Raw genomic sequence first — 13,420 nt, 5'->3', positions numbered from 1 at the left:
TAGATAACAACTAAAAAGAGCCTAAACAAACACAAAATAACAAAATGGGAGCAAATGTAACTCTATCTGCATTTTAAACTACATCCCATAAGACACAAAAACTGGTGTTACACTGAAAGATATCCCAACATCCTCCCAGACGCCGAGAGTGGAAAAAAAGATCCCACCCGAGAGTTCTTTTTAAATTCCACATGCTGAAAAAGCTGTTAGGGCAAACATTGCTCAGACAGTAAAAGACAAACATATGGCTTGAGAGGCTATGGAAAGTAGGAAGAATTGTTGCTGTCAGCCATGCAACAGGTAACTTTGTCTTCTTATTACTTTCAGTAACTGTTAAATCCTATGTTGGTTTATTTGTTTATTAATTATGGAATATACATTATTTGTTGGTTTGGAGTCATAAAAAAAATATTACAACATGCATCATAAAGACAGATATCCCTCTTCACCTTGGCTGTCATCAGCTGCATGACAATCTCAAGAAGAGAACTTCAGTTTACTTAGTGACGCTTCGTAGGCTGTGGAGAGGTTTAGGATTTGTGTTGTGTCATGAAAAACTTCCACTCTTCTAGGTGTCAGTGATATGATGCTAGACCTCTGGAGTACACAGCCAAATAAAAGGATGGTAACTCCTAAATCTGATAGGAGTTTTGCGTCTATGGACAAGACAACACCATACAAGTATGTAATTGCCTCTGAAGTCTCTCACAAGGCATGGAGCGTAACAGATGGTGTGTTGCTTAAGACACTTAACAGGGACTTCAGAGATCCAGATTCAATTTCAGTTTAACTTTGTACAAGTCTCTTAATAGGACACATCTACACCATGGATATAGACAGATTTAAGCTGTCTCTGCCCAAGCTAATCTGGAAACGAAAGTGCAGGGAAGACTGCTGCAAAGACACCCGAGCTCAAGATAAGTGATCAGCAGGATTTCTGAGCTCATGGGCACTGCCATGCAGAACTCAACACAAGCCTCTCTATGCTGAAGTCTGCTGCACATGCACTTCTGTCCTGGTTTTGGCTGGGATAGAGTTAATTTTCTTCCTAGTAGCTGGTACAGTGCTGTGTTTTGGATTTAGTGTGAAAATAATGTTGATAACGCAGAACACAGAACAGCTTGGGTTAGAAGGGACCTGAAAGATAACCTAGTTCAAACCACCCTGCCATGGGCAGGGAACCTTCCACTACACCAGGTTGCTCAAAACCCCATCAGCCCATCCAGGCTTTGAACACCTCTAGGGATGGGGAGCCCACAACTTCTCTGACCAACCTGTTCCAGTGCCTCACTTGTTGTTGAGCAGTGCTTATCCTGAGTCAAGGACTCTTCAGTGTCTCATGCTCTGTCAGCAAGGAGGTACAGAAGAAGCTGGGAGGGAGCATGGCCAGGACAGCTGACCCAAACGAGCCAAAGGGATATTCCACACCATAGAATATCATTCTCAGTATATAAACTGTGGGGATTCAGCCAGGAGCTGTTGATCGCTGCTCAGGGATGGGCTGGGCATTGGTCAGTGGGTGGTGAGCAATTGTACCCTGCATCACTTGGGGGTTTTTGGGTTTTATTTATCTCTGTTGTCTCAGTTTGCCTTACAACTATCATTATTTTGTTATTGTTATTATTATATTTTATTTCTATTATTAAACTGCTTTTATCTCAACACACCTTTCTCCTGATTCTCCTTCCCATCCCACTGGGGTGGGGGGATGGGGAAATGAGCAAGTGGTTGTGTGGTACTTAGTTGCTGGCTGGGATTAAACTATGAAACTTGCTAGTTCTGGTCTCTAATAGCTCTCAGCCCTCTACCTTCTGCTCCGAAGCAGACATTCTCTTTGTTTTGGTGTCTCAGCCTTCCATCTGTATCATGAGGATAAAAGCACTGCCTATACTTACAGAGTGTCAAGAGGATAAATTCATTAAGTGGTCCTAAGGCACTCTAGGATTATGGCAACAGATGTAATATCAATTCCTTAAAGCAGTGAAAATAGAGAAGACAGGGCAATCAAAACTCTAAGGAAAGAGCAATTGAGAACATGAAGTTTATTTTTTCTAGTTTAACTGTGTCTCTGCATCCAGAGGACACTGCAGAAGAAAAGGCAAACTTTGGAATGCAGCAATAGCTAGATGAAGTGGAAAATGTGAGGAGTGGGTACATAAGTAAAGGACCACCAATTGAGGTTAAAACTACTATGAAATGAGACAAAATGAGATATTTGCATTTCTGAATTACAATCTGTTGACAGACATCTCTCTTACCTGCGTAAGATCAGAACTAGCTGGAAACTCTCCAAGACAATACAGAGGAAGAAAGGAGACTTGTGAAAAATCCATGCTATTCAGCAGTGACACAGCTAACCAACAAAATATAAGTATTCAGCAGCACCATTTAAAACCAAGTGTGCTTAATACATCAATTAAAAAGCCTAAAAGAACAAACCTCTGACTCAGAAGTAGCCCTTCTGCTTCCACTGTTAACCATTATATACATTATTTGCAGAGTAAACTGTGTGGCTTAAGTTAACATGCTTTGCATCAACATTTGCAACATGGTAGAAACATGCACACAAGCAACTAATGCATCTCTGCTAATGACTAGTAATTTGCTAAGCTGATGAACCCCTACAGCTTATAGTCATCTGTTCATAATCTTGTCTTCATCCATAGCCCATTATTGTCGTTTCAGTCTTCTTCATCATAAAAAAGATTAAAAAACATTAAATAGCACTTATTCTAGTGAAAAAATAAATACTTATCAGTCACAACATAATACAGTGTTAGAAATTAATAATTCTATAACAAATGATTAGCATACCAGTTTCTGCTGGTTTCAATTCCTTGCAGCAACACTCAATATGTGTCATACGCTTTTAAGAATCAAAAGCAATGTGATCATTTCCTACTGCAGACCTATAATTTGTACCTACAGCAGCAGAAATTGTACCAGAATGCACATAAAAGAGAAGTATGAGGAAATCCACAAAAGAAATAAAAAAGATACAAATTCAATCTCTGATGCTTCATGACTTGCCAGTATTATATGAGAAGAAAGACATAAAGACATTAGGTTAAGCTGTTTTCAAAATTACATGTCCCTGGTGCATTGATTAGAAACAGGACAAGGGGTTTTCATTCAGGAGAGTCAGAAGACAGGAGTACCAAGGGATTCAGGAGACCATGAGGACAGAATTCCTTCCCCACTAAAACAGAAGCAGTATTTTCAAACAGTATTAATGCTTTCAATTCTGAAAAGTTAATTCTCATTTCCTGCATTTAACAAAGAAAAACACAGCAAACATAAGAAGGCAAAGAAAGAAATAAAAGAAATGGCAAACTAGTCTTCCTGTGCTTCAGTTTCCATCCCTTTCCCAGGGATGCATTGCTTTCCAAGGGGTAACCATCAGCTCTGTTACCAGACAGCACAGAGGTTCTGAGTAAGAGATGAAAACCAAATTGTTAACTGCAAAACTAAACACCTACAGATGGGCTCAGATTGGTTACTAAGATTGTAGGGACTTGCTATAACTTGATTAAGGACAACAAAAAACATTGACTGGATGTTTTGTAACCCTGTGGAAAACCTAGCCCTACCTACATTACCTGAGCAGTGATAAAGCTATTGGCCAAGGTGCCAGGTTTTGAGAGACATTATTGAAGATGAGCTGTAGATGACTTTTAAATTTCAAACTAGCAGTAGGTCCCAAGAATATTCACAATCCTTGCTACACTGGATGCAGTAGTTAAGTGAAAAAGGTTTGGATAGCCATGTGAACTTCAGCTCAGCTCAATAAAAGCAGGTGGAAAGAACAATCATTCCAGTCAAATTTCCAAACAACTGGAAGTTCAATTATCTCTGCTGAATAAATTCAGCAATTTAAGTTGCTCCTAAGAAGCAAGGGATTGAGCTGAGTGGAGATCTAAGTCGATTTAAAGCTAATTTGTTTCAGAAAGTTCTGAAATTGCATTCCGTTCAGTGTCTGCAGTAATTTCTATAAAGTGGTTATTAAAATGATTAAGTTTTACGTGACAAGTTTCCAACAAGTTCAGCAAACATTCACTGTCTAATAACGCACCTTTAGCTATATTAGGTTCCTTCACTTTGTTTGGAAAGTGTGGTTTATTTATTTCTGCAAGATATTTGAAGCAAAGCCCAAGATATCCAGCAGAATTCTTCTTTTAATTCAGAGTTTTAGTAAGTTGCTGAAAGGTTGGTAATTTCACAAATTATAAACAGAGGAGCTATAGTATATCATAATATCTGTGGTGACTTGGAGGCCCATTAGGAACATCCTAACTTTGTGTACAGAAAAACCCCAATAAACGATACTTTACTTTCCACAAATTGGAATGCATCCTACTATCTTTTCTACCCAGATCTTGTTCTGTGTCAGCAGTGTTTAAACAAACAAATTAGATGCCTCCTTGGACAGCCAGATAATGGAGTTACAAGCTCATCCACTACTCACATGAGAAAGATTATACCCCCTTGGATGGGCCTCTTGCAGTCCTACTTCCCTCATGGGTAGCAGGAACAGACAAAAAAGGGAACATACTAACCAAGGCCCAACCAAGCAGCTTACTGAAATGGGTCTAAAAATCCACAAGTAAGCAGGAAATATCACAGTTATTAGGCTTATTCAAAGTTAACAATAATTATATCCCATTTTTATAACCATTGCTTTATAAAAGTTGATATATCATTGTTTTTAAAGTTAGGGGAACTGAGACACAGAAGGCTGAAGAAATTTTCTTAAGGTCATGCAGATAAAGGATATGAGGAACAGAACCTGAGTCATACACTTAAAGAAAGATTTAACTCTGGGATTACAGGGGGGGCAGGGAGGACTGGAGGGGGTAATTTGTAATTTGTTTTCCAATTTGAAATTCTTACTCCACTTTTTACTTTTAATGACCATAAACCTCCTCTTGTACAAATGAACTGTCCAGCAAGCTACATTATAACAGTTCTATACAACAAGTCTACTTGAGTGATGAATCAACTCATTGTTTATTCAAAATAACAGACACAAATGGCCCTCACACACACCTACAGTTAGAGTAAAAACACTTCCATGCTGAAAGAAAACAAAAAATAATTTTAAAAAGTCCATACACCTAAAAACAACCTGAATAAAATATGGTGCTAGCAAAGAGTAGTTAGTAGAGAACCACTGCAAAAAATGCCATTTCTTATGTCTTCCCTATCAAGTTGAAACAGCTTATACCCTAAAACAAGTTATGGGGCCCTCTCCACCTGGATTAACCAGTCTTACTCAGCTCTCATGCAAACCTAACTATTTAAAATTAAAACTAGTCTCAGGCCTCCAATAATGCTTGAATATTATTCTATAATGTCATAACGCCGGTTACAAATGGACTTCATTTACATCATGTTCATTAGGACATCACAGTGTTGAACTCAATATTACCTTTCCTTTTTCTCCCAGCCAAAATATTGTCATGCTAAAACATTTATCTAATAGTTCTCCCCCACTGAGGTGCACATTTCCATAGGGACCCCAACAGTGCTGTACCATTTGCAGGGGAAGCTAAAAACCAATAGCTGGGATCTTTTCACAGCTTCTCAAGCCTCTACTGAAAAAAAAGTATTCTCCTGCTAATGTCAATGAAAACATAGTTTTTCCAGAATTTACTGTCTTGTTGGTTTCTTCTGGGGGTTTTTGGGGTTTTTTTTTTTGTTGGTTTTTTTTACGGTTGGGGTGGAAGGGGTTGTTCGTTTGGGATTTTTTATTTGGTTTTGGTTTGTTGGTTGTTTTTGAATAGTCTTACTTTCACAGGATTGTACAGCAACTGTCACTGCACTTATGTCATTAGAGTCAAAATACAGCAGAAATAAATATTGCTATTATGTCAAGAGACAAGCATTCCAGGGCCACCTACTGTCTCCCCTTGTCGTTATCCCCTGTGTCAGAAAATGGGGACTATCAGTGGGAGGACAACAAAAGAGAAAGAAATTTAAAGTGTCTCCTTTTCTACGCTGTCTGTAGTTAGCAATTTTATTCCCATTTAAGGGACAAACTGTCCACCCCTTTTAAACCTCAGAGATTAATTTTCAGTTATGTGTAGGGACAAAGTCTGTTCACATGATCTAACTGTCTGTCCAACAGGTTCAATTAGGCATTAAAGCTTTGTACTTCAAACTAAACAGTGCACTATAGTATTTATTCCAGTTTGGCATAAATAAGTATGGATAATTTTATGTAAACCATTCTAAAATTGTTAGCTGCTTTACAGTACCAATAGCTTTGACAGCAGCAAGACCCAGAGAAGGGACTTTAGTAAAAGTGACCTGCATGGTTGCTGTACTACTGTCCTTATGCTCATTGATAAACACAAAAAATTGTTTTTACTCTACAGGAAAAAATATTAATTACTCCTACTATAAGATTAAATTAGACAAATAATTAACGCAGCAAAATATTCTTCAGGAGCAATAGTATCCATTATTGTAATAACAGAGTATAAGCGAAAAATTTGACTTTTGCTGCTACTGCTGGACCATCAAGTTTCCAGCCCAACTTTTCCTCTTGATGCCTAAAGATTTTTAGACATCACTCTTCTAGACTTATGTTTCAGTGAAAGGAAAACACTCCAAACCTATAACAAAATTTACTTTGAAACTGAGTATTAAATTACTGAATTTGTAAATTTGACTCCATTTATCTTAGATAATCTGTAACTTCTGCTTATAAATATAATATTAATACATAGGTATTATTCCTATCAGAATTTTTTTAGTAGTTTAAAAGTAAGCACTTTAACAAATAAACCCCACTAAGGATTTTCTTGACTATGGTTAGCTTTTCCTTAGCTGTTATTGAAATACAGAACATCAGATTTAATAATCTTGCCATATATTCCCCCTAATAAAATGCATTTTATATTAAAATTAAGCATTGGTAAAAACTAACAAGATGTGTATTATGAATGTTTTACTGTATGTGGACTCATTAACCTTAGTTAAATTAATAGAACAACCCAAAATGTAGTCATGACCACTGACTCCTTGCAAAGTTATCTAATGAATTTTTTATCTTATTGCAGTCACTTCAAAATTTCCCTTCTAAGAGCCTGTAAAATTCTCATTTCCTGAGCAAAATTTCTTTTAAAAATTCATGTTTTATAGAATTTCCATTTTATAACCAGTAAGATTTTCTAATACATTTGGTGAAAATAATTATTGTAATCCTTCTCTCTAATAACAGAGAAGTGAAATCTACCATAGAAAGACATATACCCTAATGTTTATATTTGGCAATAACCTTTCTTGACAATTTAGCTGCTATCTGTAGAAGCAAAAATCAATACTTTATTTCTTCTGCAGAGTGATACTGGCTACTTTGCAATCTCTGTATGTGTTTGCACATAAATATTCTTGAAGGCAAACTAAATCATTTAACATTTGTAGTTGTCCAGTCTCTTTGCAAGACATATTATGCACTTAGGATGAATTCAGTGTAAATCATCATCCTAGCCACACAATTAAATACTATAAGCTTCCTTAACCCTCAGCTCAGACTCCCCTAATCTCTAAAAGAAAGCAATGCCAGATGGCCATGAACAACTGCTGAGAATCAGAGGGACACAGAGAAATACCTGAAGCTCTTGGTAATATGGTGGAGAAACACCTTCTGTTCCAACTTACTGCTAGGCCCCACTTAGACAAATTTGGTTTGCACAACTCACATGTGATCCTTCCAGGTTAAATAATACACAGGTTACTAATTTTCAAAAGCTATATCTTGTAGTCTAATTTACAAACACTGAATTTTTGCTGGGCACAAGCAATATAAGGCAACCCTTGACTGTAGCTACCACAGCAACAGTATGTTGGCTTCAAAATGCAGAGAGAATCCACTCACCACTGCACTTCTCTATCACCTTAAAACCTATACATGTGTATATATATCTATTAATATATATTAAAATATGTAAAACATATTCTACATAAAATACTGTGTACAATATATAATATTAATATATAACTCACATGTCTTCAGATACACGAGTTAGCTGCAAGGCTGAAAGAGTAGCACAGCTCATTGGCCCATGAGGGACAGATTAGGTCCCAATCTCTTTCTCTGTGTCAAGAAGCAAAAAATGGGAAAAGGTTCCTCTTTTCCTACAGAAGAATATACTCCTTTGAGCCAACACTAAGAATCATTTAAGAAAATGGTGCCCAGCATTCTGGGATGCCAAAGGACACCTCCTGTTTTCATTTTCAGAGGAAGCATCTCACAACCATTTTACTATGGCAGAACAACACTTCCTATGAGACAAGCTTTCTGCTTCTGCAGGCTCAGAACAATGCAGCTTTGTGGTAACCAAGCTGCTCTGCTGGATTGCCTATTGCAGCTGTACAGCTGCTGGACTGGCACCTGTTTAAAGACTCCTTGAAACACAGTTTTCCCACCTCTGTTTCCAGTTGCCTAAACCAGTTCCTGTATTTAAAAGAGACCAAAACAAAATGCTTCTTGCCTTTACCAGAAGATAACAGTGTGGAAGTGGTCTCCTCACCTCTGAAGACCAGGAGTCTCATTCTGCTTTAAATTACAGCTCAGAAAATTTCATATTTAAAAATGAGTCTTCTCTTTCTAAAAAGAAATCACCTTGCAGTACAAAAGACAGTCACTGCTCAAGAGCAGGCAACAACTTCATGTTTTTGGACCTGGGTTTCTTAACAGAAATTCAGAAGGAAGCAAAAGAATGGGCAAACCTGGGAATGGAAAAAAAAAGGTTAAGAAGAAAGACAGGACTGAAATAGCAAGGAGTGCTTCAGGGCAGAGTAGGAGCAAAGGGCACTGGCACGGGTGTGTGGGGAGTCCAGAGCTGGACCAGCAGGAGAGTACAGGACAGGAGTGAGAGATACTGCACGTGCACAGCATCAGCAGGGAGCACGAGCAGAGCCAAACATTCAAAACCTGTTAGATAGGCATAGCAGAACTAATGTAGGTTCCAGGTAGGAAGCCAGATGTGGCAAACTACAGAACACCTGCCTGTAGTATGCTTCATTCTAGCTTGCATTTCCACGAGTAAAAGAAGATGATAATATTATTAATTTGAATTTCTCAAAACAATAAAACAGCCCAGTTAAACAGAAGTAAGAATATAGCAAGACTGGAAGGATGCATGGTAACATCATTCTGGCTTGCAAAATTGAGTATAAGCCAGCTACACTGAAGGGGCACTTTTGAACAATTTAAACCAGGACAGAGGATCAAATTTCTGTTGTAAACTACTTTGAAAAGTACCTGACATCTTGCATTTGGTATTTTTTTATAATCTCTCAGATTTACCACGCCAGAGTATCATTTTCATTCCGTATAGCACGGTTCATACAAAAAAGCATTTTTAGAATATTGGATAGAGATATGGTGACAAAGTTCAATAACAGAAAGAAGAGTGATATAAACTTCACAACAAAAGACATGGTGATGAGAGTGTGAAGGGGATTAAGAGGTAAGAGTAAGAACTGAAGAAGCACAGGACACTGGAGAACTGCTCCAGATGGTAGGTTAGTTTTAACCTACAAAGCAATGTGTTTGTATAAAAGTCCAGTGGGAGCTGAGCAGACAGAGATGAGCACACAGTTGAAGTCTGAAATATTTTTATGAGTTCAAGGAATGATAAAAATGGACTCTAAAGGTCTGATGCAGAGTCAAGAAAACTGTTGCTTGGGAAGAAGGTAAATTCAAAGAAAGATGTTGCATCTAAGGAGGTGAGGGGTGAAAGACACCTAAATGACTGATCACAGAGGACATGAGTAACGATAAGAAAAAAGCTTTTCCAAAACTAGTCACCACATATAGATATGAAAAAAACCACTTCCAAGGTGTCAAAATAATGCAGCATTGGGTCAAATAGCCAGTTTGATATAAATCTGGTATGTTTAAAATTATTTATTCCAAAAATAGTTAAGGCAACTTTCTAGTAGGGCTTGTGTACAGAAAAAGAAAAAAAAATTGTAAATCATAAGTGAACTTTGATCAGATATTCTTCAGTGATCAGTTCTATCTTTCTATTTCAGTAAGATGTCCACTAGTTCAGTAATTGTAGCATTCCAGTCTATTACTGATAAAAGCTCACTGTTGCGTGAGTGGTTCAACACTGTACCAAATCTCCCATTAACTCTTGCTCTTAAAGGTTATTTCAGTAAGTGGGTCAAGATAAAAACAGGACCTGCTAGTAAGATTCCTAATTTGAACAATGATATCTATACACTAGAGGTAACTATCTGAATCAGACTGCTAATGCCCCTTTTTCCAAAATAAATCCAGGGACAGTGTTTTTATTTATTTGTGAAGTTTACTGTATATTTCTGGATCACAACCATGAATGACTTTGTTCACATGCCCAGGCTTTGTAACCATCAAGAAAGCATTGACTTTGCTTTCAAACTAAGCAAACAGTTTCATGCTGGGTTATATTCATGCATACTCAGTATTTCAATTAGCCTGTGATTTCCTTAAAAATACTGTACTGAAGGATGCCTAGCTGCTAGGTGATTTAACTTTTCCTCCCTCTCTTGTATATGACAATACTTTGCTCAAAGTAGCCATTAAGCTTTTAACTTGCTTGCTGAGGCATTCATTGTTACAACTCCTCATGCCTCTTGGCTGATGGAGGAAAACCAATTTTGATCCCTGAGAAGCAAGTGTAAGTCTCTAACTTCACACACCAATGTGTACAACTGCAGCTGAAACTGAATCCAGATTATTTCACCATTTGAGGCATTTCACATTTATGCTGACCTTAAGAGGTTAGAACATACACAATTTACTGGTTTTAATTGGAGAAATGGAACAGAACTTCCTTCAAATGAAAAAGAAGTTTGTCAAATGAAGTTTACAAAAAGCAAATGAGATTTATGGTGACAATGAAAATGTACTTCAAAAATTAACCTGCAGCTTTTTGCAACACAAGGCATTACGACAGAATGCAAAAATCCAGCCACTGCAGGATTTTAATGCTACGATTATTCTGCTCTTCCTTAAAGGGCAACAATTTTGCCCTTTCTTAGATAACCCAGTTCAAAACATATTAGAATAGCAAGTCTGAGTGATTAGAAGTCAAACTACAGTAACCAGGTAGCAATAAAGATATAGAAAGCATGTGCATTTTCCCAATAGACACAAGTTTAACACTGAAAATATTCCAAGCAGGTATGAGAGAGAGGGAGGGGAGGAGGGAACTTACTGTACTGCTTCAAAGATGCACCATACACATAATGCAGCAGTACAGGATACACTAACAGATGAAGGCAACTGAAAAGGCAGTACTCACCCAAAATATTAAATTGAAAAGGAACATCATGTATTTCAAACAACACAGGCAGCCTCTTGCCATGTTGCACTTCTTAAATTCTAAAAGGAAAACAAAGGATAGATCCAGGTAAAAGACCACGTATTTGCTGCCTTTGGGTGCACTGTATTTGTCACTTTTTACGCCAGTTCCAGTCCCAACGCCGGTCCCGGTTCCGACCCCAGTGTGGCTCTGTGTGCGTGATCCAGTTGTACCATAGAAAGCTCCTGCAGTAAAACCTCGACCAAATTGCCTCCCTGAGGTAGAAGGTTTAGCAAAATCTGAGTCTTTGCTATCCAAAGATGGACTCCGGTGAATTGAAGAATCCTCACTACTTGACTTCTCCATGATCTCTCTTTTCACAGTTGTCAGATTTAATGTATAGCATCTCTCAGCATTAAATGCAGTGCCTTGCAAATGCCACAGTGCGATAAGAGCTGTCTGTGTTTTGCTTCTCTTTTTCTTCGTACATAAATCAGATAATCACTGCAGAATTTATTCACTGCATTCTTGCTGTCTTTATTTTTTATAGCAATGTAGGCTGTACTGTGTCTATCTGAAGCATGGATTTATACATTAATATCCCATGCAAGAGAAGACTCATGATTTATCTTGATGAATCAGTTATGCAGAACTTTGATTTTTATTCAAAAGAGCCATAAGCTCTTTCTCTGCACTCCTAGTCTACAGCCCTCTAATCTATAGGCAGCAGATGGTCCTTGCATCCATTTCCAAAAAGCTTCTGCAGTACACCTGGGAGACTCTCCTCGAGCCGGAGCACTTTCCTTGCTCTCAGCTTCCCTCTCTCTGTCTCTCTGACTCTCTCTCACACGCTGTCTTTTTTCTTTCCACCCATTCGCAGTGTCTCATTCAGTAACCAGCTACCAGAGTGCACTCTGTGTTTCACTGCTGTTGCCGTGAAATCATCGGCAACTGCAACCACTGGGCATTTCCCACAGAAATCCCTGACCTAACTATCGAGTAATAAATCCGCCCTCCTGCTCGCCCCTCCCCTCTGCTTTCCATCAGGCCAGTTAGCAGAAGCCTTCTCCTGCAGGGCACGCCTCCATGACATAATATCTTTAATAGGATTAGAATTACTCTTGACTATACAAGTGCACAACAGAAAATCTCTTTAAATGTCAAGTACTGTTTAGCTGTTTATGCACTAGAACTGTCAGGCAGTGATATTCTTTCAATGCAATATAATACAGGAAAAGTATGGATTAGATAGACAGGTGCTAACCTTTCCTTGCTCATTAAATTAACAGTAATTTACATTTTTTTTCCTGGCTTATACAAATGCCATGGGACAAGGAACTGGAATAGGCTAGCACTCAGCATACGCTGAATAGGCACGTCTCAGTTATACATGCACATAATCACACCTTTACCTGTGATATAATTAACCATAACCAGAAAAGCAGAGCTGTTGCCTCTTACAGGGTCATCAATCAATTCCTAAAACTCCTGAAATGTAAAAGTATCTGAACCCGCAGCTATTTACACTCTATTTAACTAGTATATCAGAGATTATTCTTATGCACGGCAATAAGCCATCTTACATCACAAGTAGTCTGTGAACTAGAAACACTGACCCAAATGCCACATTTCTTTTCCACATAGTAGCACAACATGCCTGCTAGGACTCTGAAACAGAGAGGACATGTGTGTCTGTGCATATGCGTGTAAGTGCCTGGAGGAGAGGAAGAGAAATACTTCAGGTCACGCCTGAAGCTTCCAAATTTGTCATTTTGTCATAAGCGTAAAAGCAGTGCACTGATGGTGCAAAGTGCTATAGCAGATTTAAAATATAGGTTGTTCTTTTCTTTTTGCCTCTGAAGAAACCACATTAGGAGGCCACTATGAAAGAAATACAGCTACCAGGAAAAGCAAAATTCTGCACCATTTTCAACTGTCCCTTTCACATGCACATTAAAATGCACTGTCAATTATTGTATCAGGTATCTTTGAGAAAAGACAATATAACATTTATGCAATCTTAGACATCTATACCCAAAAGCCTCTTAAAATTCTATATTTTTTATGTAACAATATCAGAATCAACACCCTATAGCACTGCTATACCCTTCTTGATA

At 38.0% G+C, this 13,420-nt stretch overlaps 1 protein-coding gene across 4 annotated transcripts in view; it reads right to left on the bottom strand.

Moving 5' to 3' along the window:
• Positions 1–13,420, bottom strand: part of TSPAN9 (tetraspanin 9) — a 172,387-nt gene that overhangs the window by 83,071 nt on the left and 75,896 nt on the right. For 3 of the 4 annotated variants that reach the window (XM_027722101.2, XM_039381612.1, XM_039381613.1), the window contains one exon: positions 11,304–11,383. In XM_027722101.2, coding sequence (XP_027577902.1) covers positions 11,304–11,366 — 63 coding nt within the window. In that variant the 5' untranslated portion in view covers positions 11,367–11,383. Of the gene's footprint in view, positions 1–11,303; positions 12,250–13,420 lie in introns of those variants that run through there. The other variant, XM_027722099.2, reaches the window with a different exon arrangement.

The sequence above is a fragment of the Pipra filicauda genome, unplaced genomic scaffold (genome assembly GCF_003945595.2).
Source record: "Pipra filicauda isolate LSUMZ 115617 unplaced genomic scaffold, ASM394559v2 scaffold234_size1211729_pilon, whole genome shotgun sequence".
In the NCBI taxonomy this organism is placed as follows: Eukaryota; Metazoa; Chordata; class Aves; order Passeriformes; family Pipridae; genus Pipra; species Pipra filicauda.
The sequence above is the reverse complement of the archived record's forward strand: the minus strand, read 5'-3'. Positions and strand labels throughout refer to the sequence as shown.